The 13,335-nt window shown below is 34.8% G+C and overlaps 1 protein-coding gene across 10 annotated transcripts in view; it reads right to left on the reverse strand.

Moving 5' to 3' along the window:
• Positions 1-13,335, reverse strand: part of NPAS3 (neuronal PAS domain protein 3) — a gene marked incomplete at its 5' end in the record, with an annotated part of 615,861 nt that overhangs the window by 306,815 nt on the left and 295,711 nt on the right. For all 10 annotated transcript variants that reach the window (XM_083840112.1, XM_083840111.1, XM_083840109.1 and 7 more), the window contains one exon: positions 2,581-2,663. In XM_083840112.1, the coding sequence (XP_083696238.1) occupies positions 2,581-2,663 (83 nt within the window). The remainder of the gene's footprint in view (positions 1-2,580; positions 2,664-13,335) is intronic.

A 13,335-nucleotide genomic window follows, 5' to 3' on the forward strand; every position in this document is an offset into this window, starting at 1 on the left:
GTAATTGACTGTGGCTTGGATTTGTGGACATGACTGAGACTTCCTGGTTATAGAATCAAGATGTAAAATATCACAAGGTACACCTCCATTTCTGTTTTTACATCGTCGTAAATAACATCCACCTACATCCACCTTTTTAAGCATACTGTATTATGCTTCTCATGTGTCTGTCAATAAATTCTGAAGTATCAAAATATTAGGAGGATTAGAGAGGCTTCTTAATTTCTGAGCTTACACTTAACCCAGTCTTCAAAATATTAATAGCAAAAGGGATTAAACAAACTATAAATTCAACTTCCTCAGATAGCAGACTGAAAAACACAGGTAGTCCCAAGGTATAATCATTCTGCAAGGTTGTTTACTTCATTTGCAAACAATACTTATCACAACACTGCTTTGCATATCATCTTCAGGAGCAGCAAGCTAAATGAGAACTTGTTAGAACAGTACTCCATTGCAGAATCTATCTGATTGTTGTTTTACTTATCTTCTGGAGATTTACATGTTTTCTGGAGATTATTTTTCTACCTATAAAACCACAAAACAGTACTTTGAAGTTTGTTCAGATCTTTTAAAAGTGGCGCATTTGAATGCATGACCTAGACTTTCCTTCCAAGTGTTGATTACTGTGCTAAGATTTTAACATATCATGATAAACTTGCAACCATTATTAATTCATTCTGTCCTTTATCCATCGTCAACAGTCTATTCTCTTAAATGTCAGAGTATAACTTTCTACTATCGATTAGGAGATTAACAGGAGAAATTTGGTAAAAACACCACCCTCTCTGAGAAGGCCACACCTCAACAGATATTCAATATGATGTTGATGGCATTTTGGATTGAAAATCCTTAATCCATTTATTACAGTGCAATACAGATTATTTTATGAGTATTACGTGAAAGACATATCCTGAAAACACCCTAATTTATCATGTATAAGTAGAAAAAAAAGTGTAATCTAGCTTAAATAAGTAATAAAATCACTAAATAGTCTAAAATACGTGATAAGTGAAAAATTCAAACGTCAAGTCGTTGTCATAGAATAGAATCATAGAATCATTCAGATTGGAAAAGATGTCTAAGATCACCTAGTTCAACCTATAAATATGTCAAAGTGGACGCCTTAGTTTTGTTCTTAACAATTGAATCATATATTCATATAGCATCAAACCTAATATCTAAAGAGTATATATAAATCAGTCTGAGTAAGATTTTATCTAGATATTTCTTGTAATTTATATTACAAGATACCTCTAGGATATATAGCACATTTTTACATACTCAAAACACCACACCAAGAAATTACATAAATTGGAACATCACAAAACTGTTGTTTATTTATTCGTTTTTTTCTACATTTATGAGACAGCATAACAGCATTTCGGTGTGATATGCAAACAGTACTGTAGATACTGGGGCAGATACCTTTGGTACAGTTACTATAATGCAAGCATTCGCTTACAGAATCAAAAACTTGAACTAGACCTTTGCTAAGGATGCACAACTAAGTCACTTCATTCATGATTTTTGCTCCAGAGAGAAATTCATTCTACTGGTTAATTTCATTTTTTCCTAAAATGATCTTTGTTGCTATTCCGCATTTAGTTACTCTAAAAATATATGAAAAATCTGACATTATCTGTAATGCTTTTGAATGCCACAGCTGAGGTAGTATGGAGAGATAGCTCTCAATCATTTCAAATTAAGTGGAATATTTCTCAAGATAATATCCTAATTTACCTCTTTCGTACCTCTCAAAAGATAATATACCAAGCAATACATTTGCATTGGGAAGCTGTGTACATTGCTAAGTAAGTGCAGTTATTCAGTGCTGCAGTTAGAAAAGACTACATGTAAAGAGTGTTTTTTTTATTTCCATAGTGCTGAGTTTTTGCCTTGCTGACAAAACACTTCACATTTTGTTCTTAAGTGCTTCTGCTCCACTTTGATTACTGCAACGTAAGAAAGGCTGTACTAACCCTGACAAAACAAAGCATGCATAAGAACATCTCCATCAGTTTACTGGTTTTTCATTCTAATCTTCCTGGAACATAGCTCCTTTTACAGTGTGACTAAATTCTTTGACAAATATCTGATTAGTTTTTATCTCATAGCTAAGGAGATCTAAGAAGCATGCTGCTGTTCATCTTTTCTCTTTGCAGATTGTTGCAAATTTGTGATACATAATCATGACAACAGTGATATCAAAGAGGAAAGCAGTGCACATAAACCAAAGTGGGGGAAAAACACCCTAAATCTGTACATGACACATAAGACAAATAAAATCACCAACACAAAATACTGTTTCGTGCACACACACAAATACATTCTGCGAGCAAACACCTACTGCACAGTTCAAAACAACAAAATATTGAGATTCATCTATACAACACCTGCCCTCCCTCTCATTCAAATTGTTCCAATCATGGGCTTTCTAAAAAGAAAGAAATGTGAGCTTTTAAAATTTCATTAATATAAGTGCTGACACCAACAGTATTCAAATTATTGGCAGGAATAGGTCTGACTAGTTATTTTGATTTTTCTTGGAAAAGCCTTTTTTTTTTTTTTTTTTTTTACCTGTAAAATATGACTTCCCAAATGTGACTCAAATACTTCAATGGCAAGGGCACTGGGACTTCTCCTGCGCTGGGCACCTATAACTGAATAAAAAACAGTTATGTTGCAAGGTCTGCACATTCATTTCTAATCCCTGATCACACTGTTTCACATTAACTATTTAAATATGTTTTGCATTTTAAACACCAGCGTTAATTTCAAATTTGCCTTGCGTATAGTAAATTTGGTACATAATTTTCAGTGACTCATATTTTGAGGATAAAAGTATCCTTTAAAAAAAAAAAAAGAAGAAGAAGAAGAAGAAGAAAAAAAGCTATTAAATGTCCAGGAACTCTGGAAATGAATAGTCTATTCAAATATGTCCTGAGTTCCTGTAGAAGTTTTTTTCATACATGGTGATGATAGCATGCAGAATGTAGTACTGAAAAAGACACTAAATATAATGTAAATGTTTTGAAATGTAATGATGAGAACTAAATATTACTTAGGAAGATATTTGAGAGATTTATCTGAACATGTTACTTATCTTATTTGAAACTAAAACAAAGTAAACACAACTTAAAAAAGTTAACGTTTGGCAACAGCTGCACTGTCATCACATCCCAGATATCAAAGATGCTCCTAATTATAGGGAAGTAGTATGTTAGGTGTTCATGTTAGTTGCTGGAAAACATACCTAAAACTTCTACAATTAAATTACATAGTTTAAAAGTACAATGTGAGTAACAAGTGGTTGTGTTTCAAAAGCAGAAGTGACTAGAAAACAAGCTAAGAAATCATAAAACTAATCTTTCGTTAAACTCTTTATGCCAGGAGCACAAAGCCAGCAATTAAGTCTGAGTGACCAAACATAGGTATTGACTGCAAGCTGAGATTTCCTCTTTGGTTTAGGCTGTATTTGCCACATGACCAGAAAAAGAACACAGAGAAGACGGCACAGGGCTGCAGGAACATTTCTATAAGTTTCAAAGCCAGGCATATCCATAGCAGACAGAGAAGGTAAAGTTTTAAAGTGCATACAAAAACATTTACATCCAAAGACACTGATGATCTAATGCCTTTGGAACCTCTTTACAACATACGGTAAGAAAAGAAGTAACGAGGGAGCCACTAAAACAAGTAGAATGGATGACTGTCAGTACTAAACACTCTAATTTAACACCAATGAGAACAAAATATAGAGCAATGTTTTTTTAGTCTTCTATGATACTGTCTGCCAAACATGATATCAGTAAGAAAAGATATACGCCAAGTAATGATAGTCATATTGACCTAAAAATGTAATATCATTCCTTATTGATGCTTCATGTAATTTCCTTGCAGGAAATTCTAAGCTATTTATATTGGGCAAACATGTGGCTTCATTGCTAATGGATTCAGGCTCAGAATTACAAATGGTGACTGCTCTAGACCCAGTGTTTTCTAAGTCCTCTTCTTTTCTCTGAAGATATTTAAGGATGCAGATGCTACCAATATAAGAAAATAAGTCTTCTTCAAGACTTCTCCTTTACACTTCAACTAAAGTTGGTAATAGACAGATACGTTGTACTTTTTTTTTTAACATTAGTTAGCAAAGTGACTTGCCTGACACATCAGCATAATATTCTTCTTTTACTAGTTCTAAGTACTTATTCGCTATTACATTTTTCTGTATCAGTCTTCTGATCCTAAATCGTTTTGCTTCTTTTCAGTCTTATCTTTCCTATAGCTATAGTGATGCCTACTATTTACAGTAATGCCTATTTCATGAAAAAAATCAGAGTACATCAAACTTGCTAGCAACTAAGGCTCCTTTAAATTTCTTTTTTTTCTTTCCTTTTTTTTTTTTTTTCAGACACAAGACTTAAAGATGATCCTTCTTTTCTCCTTACTAAGCCTCCAGATATGTTATCAAAGCCTTGCTTACATAGGAGCTGTACCAATATTTCTAAGAGAAACTTTAGCTTTAGTTATAGGACTAAACAGAATATATGGCATTGTGAAGATTATTGGTGTCCCTACTCTGCTTGCTATCAATTAGCGCTTTTTAATTTAACTTAATTTTATTTTTTTCCCCAATGTCATTTCATTTATAATCTACCAGCAACAAAAAGGAAGTTTGCAGTTCTGGACTGGTAGGCATTGTTTCATAGTAGTCTCCATAGAAGCACTGCAAAAAGCAAAATCAACCTCTGAAAGAACAAACAACCTGCTTAAATCCTTTAGGTCGTTTCATTCTTCCATCTAGACTGCGTTATATTTTCCACACATTATCTGAACACATCACCACTTGGAATTTGTCTTCCAATTAATTTTCTATTTCCTGCACTACATCATTCCTTTACAATCCACTGGCATTTTAAAGCGTATCCATTACATACAGAATATTGCTTCCAGTTCTATGATGTTAATTGCAGTTTTTTAGCATGTGAGTATAATAACTTGAATAAAATGCATGAAGGCAATGTAACACTTTAAAACAGTATCTTTAACTTTAAATGATATTTGCAGGTAAGTCATCAGTTCCTCATACTTGGGGTGCTCTCAATTCTATAGCTCAAATCAAAAGTCTCAAGGTCAGCGAGTTAACTAGAAAACATGAGAGGGCCACATCTTAGCTTTAAAATTGTCAGTTAAATCCTCTATTGATGCCTGTATCTTAGTGGCTGGTATACATGTACACAAATACCTTGCCGTACTTTCAAGCCATTCAGACATTGACAGTTTTATAGCAGAACTCCTTGATTTATGTGTCTTGCACTTACTCAGGTGATGTGGTATTGTAATGACAGTTCCTAATTTTACAACCAGCATAAATATGTTAAACAGAAAACCATTCTGCTTCTGGTAGCCATACTGCAACTTTTTTTTGGTAACATAATAGATGTTAAATATGCCCTTTCTGTATTTCTTCCATTTCTCTAACCATTATTCTTCATGTTTTGAGGAATGAGACAAAAATATTAAGATATACCTAGAACAGGTAAAACAAACTTATTCTCTTTGATCTTTTGACTTCATTGCATCATTATTTTACTTATTTGAGCTTTGAAGATTTCTCAGTATAGGTATCTGCATCAGAAGAAATACCATTTGGAGTATACAGATGCATATCACATTGACAGATTTTAAAAACACAGCAATCTCACAGTCCAATCACAGCACAAAGCCTCTTATTTGTACTGAATGGATCGTTAGCAAGACAATAGATGAAAGGAAGACATAGACTGAAATGGTTGGATTGAAAAATAGGCCATGATTTTATTTTCTTACAAAATTTCAAAACAAACTATAAATACTGAACTGGCTCCCATCATATAAGCCACAGACAGTCATCTCTAAATCTCTCCCCCTGTGGATGGAACCATCAACGGATACAGTTTAGCTGCTCACAGAAAACTTGGAAAGCAAGGGATTTAGAATTCATATCAGAACATATAAATCAAAGCAGTTCAATGAACTTCACAGTCCTAAAGATCTGTATACATATCTTTTTAAAACAAAACAAAACAAAAACAAGTAGATTCTTTTTTAAATGTAGAAACAAAGTATTCCTTTCATGGGATTAATTTCTTTTTTTGAGTATCAGAAATTAGGGGAAATCAGGACATGGAGAAGGCTGAAGCACGTGTATCAGCTGGAACAGGAGTCACAAAGGAAACAAGTTCCAAACCCAGGTTAAATTCTTCTTCCAAGTTTCTGCTATTTTAGTAGTATGAACAAACTCCTCTCAATAGTTTTTTTTTTTTTTTTTTTAATATGTGGTCATATTTTATACTGTCTACATTTCATTGACAAAGTTTAAAGCTTGAATGTAAAATTCTGGTTAACAAAAAAGCTGGCTGAATCAATATTGCTATCAAATATTGAGTACTAATAGTGACAAAAAGATAGAATGATTTCAAAATACACTTTGTTGTGTTGGAGCAGTGGAGTCTCCCCATTGAAATCTTTTACTTTCCATAGCGTTGGATCATGACTTTTACTATCCAGATTGACATGACTGACATGTCTATTCCTGGCACAGGATTATTCTGTAACAAGCTATTAATAAGGAAAAAATTCTAACTCCTCACAAATTCCTCTTTAAATTTTCTCCCTTAATGACTAATCTGGCTCTGCATGAGGTGAAGGAAGAACCACATCCCTTTCAGCATGTCTTGGGGGCAGTCTAAGCATGCTTAATGCAATCTCAAGAGCATTTTCAATTGTGCTAGGAGGAGTGGGAAGCTATGGGAAAGAAAAATGTAGACTGCTTAACAAAGATTTCCGTGGATCCCGATAAGACAGGATTTCCTCTAACTCACTTCTAAGCCTCTGGAGCACAGAATGACCAAAAACTGATGTCCACTGTGACCTTCTCCTAGTGAAGGGAGAACACTAATTCAACAGAAGCCATATTTTTTGAGCTCTAGGAATGAAAATGTACCACCAGTACAATAATATTCTCCCTAAAATACTTTTGTGAGACGTTGTGTGCCACATCTCAACATAAATTGATTTTGTTGAATGTTTGGTACAATTCAGACCAAGTTTTAAAATGTTGTGGCTTTGATAATTTATTTTTTAAAACTATTCTGAACTTTTAAATTAATTCTCCTGAAATTATATTTACTTAGAAAGGCCTTTATTCAATTAGCCTCAAAATCTTCATTTTTTAATTTCTTTAACTCTTCTGAGCAGCACCTTTTGTATGCTTGAAAGGAGAGGTAGAGGTAGGCCCATCCCACTACACATGTTTAGGTAATCTGCTGTCTGAATAGTTATTAAAAAAAAAATAGAGCCCGTGCTTCACTTTTTTGATCTTGAAGAGTTCTAATTATGCGAAAAAAAAGTCAGACTTTAATTAGCAAAGCCTGAGCAGACCTGCATAAATACGAAAGTTCACAAACAGCCTACCAAAAAGACCATTATCTTTTTTATTCACAAAATATGTAACCAGATGAGGTTAACTGCATACCTTTCAGGTATTAGATGAGATATTATAAGAGAAATATTAGATGACCCTGTGTCATCTAATAGGTATCAACAAAATACACGATCATTTCAGATAAGAGAGCATAAGAAAACAGAAGCAGAGTTGTCTGAATCATCTCAGATGACTACATGTGTAAAGCAGTGCACAGTATGAACATGGCTATAATTTCCTAAGTGTTCTTTTACAGATTTTTTTTTCTCAAGTAGAAAAAAGGCCTATAGGAATTTCAACAGAGTTTTGAATACATTTTCCTCAATGTAAAGTAGATTCTACATGAAGATTTCTCTTTTGTTATTTCAAGGAACAACCCCAAATGCTTGTGAAAGAACAGTGAAGGTGAATGGGATAACCAGAGTAGTTTCACAGGAAGAAGTGAGATGCCATTTTAAAACCCTGGGATTTTCCAATGAGCAAATGATTTGGAAACGCTCATAAATTCTGTTTTAGAAGAGATAGCGACACTGATGGAGAGCTAGACTGAACAAAAGAAGATGCAATGTGAGAGAAGAAGAATGTGAAACCAACATTAGGCTCATGAAAACAGGCTAGTATTTATGTATTGTAAAATCCACAGAAACATTTTATTGCTTTTAATTCTTCTAACTTCATATTTAATACCTTGTTACATTTTTTTTCTTTTTTCTTTTTTCTATTGATCATTCTTTGCCACCCCATTTATCACTGATTTTAAGTTTTGAGAGAAATCTCTAGCAATAATCAACTTGCAGGCCTGAGATGTATGTTGAGGACATAAGGTATAGATTATATATATATTCAGATCCTGTTCTAAAGTGTGATCAATGGTGGGCAACCAGCATGATCTAAGCAGAGATTCTGCCCTCTAAATTGTAAAGGGTATCCAAAGAAAGTAGATGATGTCACCAGTCTACCTCATCGTAAACCATCATGGGATCCAAAATTTAGGTCCCTTATAACATCCACCCACACAGATGGGAAAAAGAAATAAATCTCAGATGGAGTTGCAACATATGTGGAAAAGTATTTTATCTTGGTTTAGTAAAGCTATGGGAATCATTAATGCTGTGCCATTACCAACTAAGTATCACAGCAATAAAGTATCAGCACAAAATCGTCACAAAGGACTACATGTAAGATGCATAATGCAATATATGATAATCGACTTACAAAGCTAACAATGGCATTTCAAATCTATTTTTTGTGCAGGCGAATGCCTATTATTCTAGACGTCCATCTTCTGGTCACTAGTACACAGCATGTATTCATTACTGGAGAACCCACTGCTCAGAAAATAAACCAAACCTTTCCATTGAATAACTAAGTAGTTGTCAAGAATGAACTGGTTAATTTAAGAAAATGTTACCTAACAGGATTACAGGTGTGTTATTTATTTCAAGTAGATCATCTATAGCATTTCATCAAAAACTCTGGGGATTAAAAAAATTTTATTAAAAATTTGCTTTTCAAATTCAAGTTAATACTTTTAAACTTAAAAAAAAAAACAAAACACTTTTAATAGCTTATTTTAGTTTCTACAACATAAAACTGATCAAATAAAAATGTCAAAAAAGCAGAAAGTACTATATCACTTGTTGGACTGGAATCAAAAGATCTGAAGATGCGTTTCCCAGGAATAATGTGTCCCCCTCCCCCGGATTCTAGGTGAATGGAAAAAAGCAAGTAGAGAAGTGGCTGTCTTACTGAAAGTTTTCATCTATTTTATGCGCCTGTTCCCCAGTTATTTTCATCTGCTTTATGGATCTGTTCCTTCCCACAGGATTTGTTCTCTGGGGGTCGGGTGGGAGGGTGAAGCAAGATTTCTCATGTCCTAAATATTTCTCTCTCTTTTCTGAACTTATTAAAATTAGAAAATCCAAGATTGAAAGTTAAACACACCTTAAAAATTAGTATATTCAAGATTTTTATGTTCTCTATTTGATAACTCAAAGAACACTGTTTCTTAATTAGCACTTATTTGTACATTTTACTACTTGATTTCAGAGATTTTTCTTTTCACTTTTAAGTATGAAAGCTTTGCTGTGCAAGAATTTCCAGTCATCTAAGCAAAGAGAGTTCTCCATCTGTGGCTGGGGGAGGGAGCACTGGCCTTTCTCCCACACTGTAGTAGTTACTATAGGAACTATTGTGCCTCCTTCAAAAGGGCTACAGACAGGGTGATTAAAATTCTTCATGGGAGAACCCCCACTCTTCTCCTTGACAATGAAATTCTTCAGGGAGAGGGCTAAGCCTCCAGTTCAAGAATGGCAGCACCTGAGGGAGTGATGTGGCGGAGAGAATCACCACTGCTTTAAATTGAAACACACGGGAAAAAATACAAGGGCCTGCACTCCTGAATTAATTTTCTTCTCCTCCCATGAAATACAGGAACATTGGCCAAAACTCCAGAGAAACAGGAGAAGGAATAACTTCATGCATCTTCCACCACACAGAGGACAATGGCACAAAGTAAATAACATACAATTTTCATTAAAATCAATAGAAGGAGAAGCAAAAGAAACACATCACCCATAAAACAATTAAGGGTAACTATTAACGTTCATTCTAGTCATTAGCTTCTCTGCAAGGTAGCAAAATGCACTTTGGCATGGAGAGGAGGGACCAATGTCTGATATAACTGAATTAGAGCTACCTCCCAGTATCAACTTCACTTTATAGGGGTTGGTTTACAATTAATTACTACACTGCTTTTTGCTTGCAAAAATGTGGGAGAAGGAAGAATATATACAGAATGGAAGTATATGGAGTTCGATCCTAACACATACAGTGCACTCCCGCAAATAGATAAAATATGAAGGAGGTTAACTCTACCTATTCTTCCACCATAGGTCAATAGAATAGTTCAGTTGGAAGGGACCTCCAAAGATCATGAAGTCCAACTCCAATATTGTTAGACAATAGCATTCTTAAAGAAGAGAGAAAAGTGGTATACTTAGGTCCAGAGAGGATTAGTCACAAATATGGGGCAATGTGAGAAGCACAAAAATGTTTTGAAAACCGTCAAAAGAACAGATAGAATAGCTGAGAAACTGCTGCCAGTAAAAGAAGTTTTAGATGTCATTGTAGATTTAATGAAATTGGTCTCAATAATTAAAGTGAGATAGGAACTTCCCAAGAAGTCCAATTGCTCTGAAGAGAGAGGAGAAAGTCTGCAAAAATATATGAGTACAGATGTGCAAGGCAAGGGAGAAGGAGACACAAACACGGGGTGAGTTGAGGGGGTTAAAAACTGAGGCATTTGGTAGCGTTTTAGATAAATGCCCACTCTGTGAGATTTGGATCTATCAATGGAAAAATGCATAAACATTAGGACAGCATAAAGAAATTCCTTAAAATCATCAATTTCATCCCAAATGAATGACGTATATGTGTTACTTATCCAGATATAACACGACGACACTTATTGGGGTGATAGTTCTATTGTCTTTTATTTTTAAACTAGTATTAAAATTCCTTGGGGAAGAAAACGGCTGTCACCCCTTTCCAGCTTCAGAAATGGTTAGTGTCACTGATTCTGTTCTCAGGAGAAGGATGGGGTATTAACATCAAATCAGAACAGTGTTATATAGTGTCAGACTATACTTGCTGGTAAAACTAAGAGGCCTACATCTGTTGTCTTGTTTTTTTTCTTTTTTTTTTTTTTTTTCCAGCCTGATCCCAAAGGTTCATGTTATGACATTTGTAACATCTGCTACAAATGCGGAGGTAAGTCAGGCACAACCTTATTACTTCCAATCTAACGCTCTATCCATCCACAGGGCTTTCATATGCCACTAGTACGTCAAGGGGACCTAAAGCTGTTCGATCTACATGAAGCAAGGTATAATATATTTCTGAGAGTCAAGAATGAGAAATCTTGCTTTGTTATGCCTTCCCCTTTTCTGTTGTCTTAAATCTTGGCAGTGTTATTTCAGAATCTTCTGTGAACAAAACAGGCAAGCTGCTCCTCCTTAGAGTCAATACAATTGCCTTTTTATGCCTTTGACAGTGGTGTGTTGCAAATGTGCAAGCTGTGATTCACATCATCCCTGTTTTTACTAACACTAAAATGTATCCAGCTTCCCTGGACTAGACCTTCCTATACAGATGTTTGCTTTCTTGCCTACTCCTCTCTTCATTCCTTTTCTCTTCATTTTTTTGGATGCACTGCATCATTTTATGGATAAACTTAACTTTTACCAGTGCTCATTGGAAATATGCAACTCCTGAAGGACAGAAATATGGTAACAAAAAAGTAAATGGGTAAGGAAAATGAATAACAAGATGCTTTACAACCAGCATGCTTTCCATTAGCTTCCCATTACTATCGGTAGAGTAACAGATGTGGACTTTTATTGATATATTCATAGTACTTGAAGATTTAACTACTTACTTGTTAACAGCCTAACATATAACGTGCTACCAGGGCTATGCTGTCACTACCGAAGTGTAATGCTAAGGCTCGGCATTTCACATCTGCCTGCAGAGGAAGCCAACTATTTGCTACGTGGCTACAACTGCCCACTGAATTTTCCTAAGACATACATATAACCTCTTCTGACAGCAAGTGGAGTGTAATATTAGAAACTTACAGTTTTAGATGTTACTGAACTAAGTAATATACTCAACAGTCAGTATCAGAAACCAAAAAAAAAAAAAAGACAAATTTTGCATTTGATACAGTCTGCAACTGATGCAAGCAGTTGTATTTTTTTGGTCATCTGCGCTTCTAGCATATTCACTATCATACTATGACAGTTTAAGTAAAAGGAAGCCTCCGAGATAAGAAGGGCATTGGAAAAGAACAGACTTGCTTATTTTATGTGAACTCCCAAAATTAACAAATACATCAAAGACTGCTATTGGCAAATATAGGAATCATCTTCACCATGCATGCAAACTCCAGCTATGACATAACCCTTAACTGACTAACGCACCACTATCCTACTGAATTGGGTGACACACTGAAACGAATCCAAGTACACAAGCTGGTTCTGGTTCTAACGTGGATTGCAGAGCTTTACTACTTTTACAGTCTTGCACTGGTGCACATAGATGGTGGATTCGTTGTATGCTGTGTGCCTTTTTTCCTTTTCATAACGCAGTCATGAACATACAAGGAAGATTCCTAAAATGAGTGAAACTGGGTACAAGTCTTCAACCAATCCCCATTTCCAGGGAAGAAATTCTGATCAGTTACCAAAACTAACCTGTGTAATTAACTGAGGATTTTGGTAAGCACCAACTGTGCACTAGTCAATTATTTTTGCTTGTCTTCCAGCTGCTACTTCTCTCTATTTATAAGAGAGGCTGCAACAAAATGCAACTATTCAGAATTTGGCGATTTCAAAAAATTAAACTAAAGAGATGTAAGGAGATTACTAAGACCAGCTGTAGTATAATTAACAAATGCTTAAAATCTTTGCAACTGGTTGTTAATTTCTTATTATGAAAAAATAATGAATTTTTCACCAAGAAGTTTTATAAGATCTAATACAGTATTTTGGAATATTTTAGAATTGCTGAGGACTGAAAAATGAGCAAGTCTCCCAATCCTAATGTAGTGGTCTTCAAAAGAAGTATTCTTATACAGAATATTGGTTAAGTCCTTATAACTGGGAAATGGAACTGCTTGTTTTTAAAAGCACTGCTGCTTACAAAATAATTTGGGTTGATCCAAATCCCAAAGCCACTGTAGTACAGGGAAAGACTTTCCATCACTTTGGATGGGGCTCTCAACTAAAAAATAAAAATAAAAAATAAAAGTGTGCTATCATTTGTAAGAGTCTATTTCAGCAGTTTTTAAGAAAACAGTCTCTTGG

Source organism: Anser anser (assembly GCF_964211835.1).
Source record: "Anser anser genome assembly, chromosome: 5".
NCBI classification, from domain to species: Eukaryota; Metazoa; Chordata; class Aves; order Anseriformes; family Anatidae; genus Anser; species Anser anser.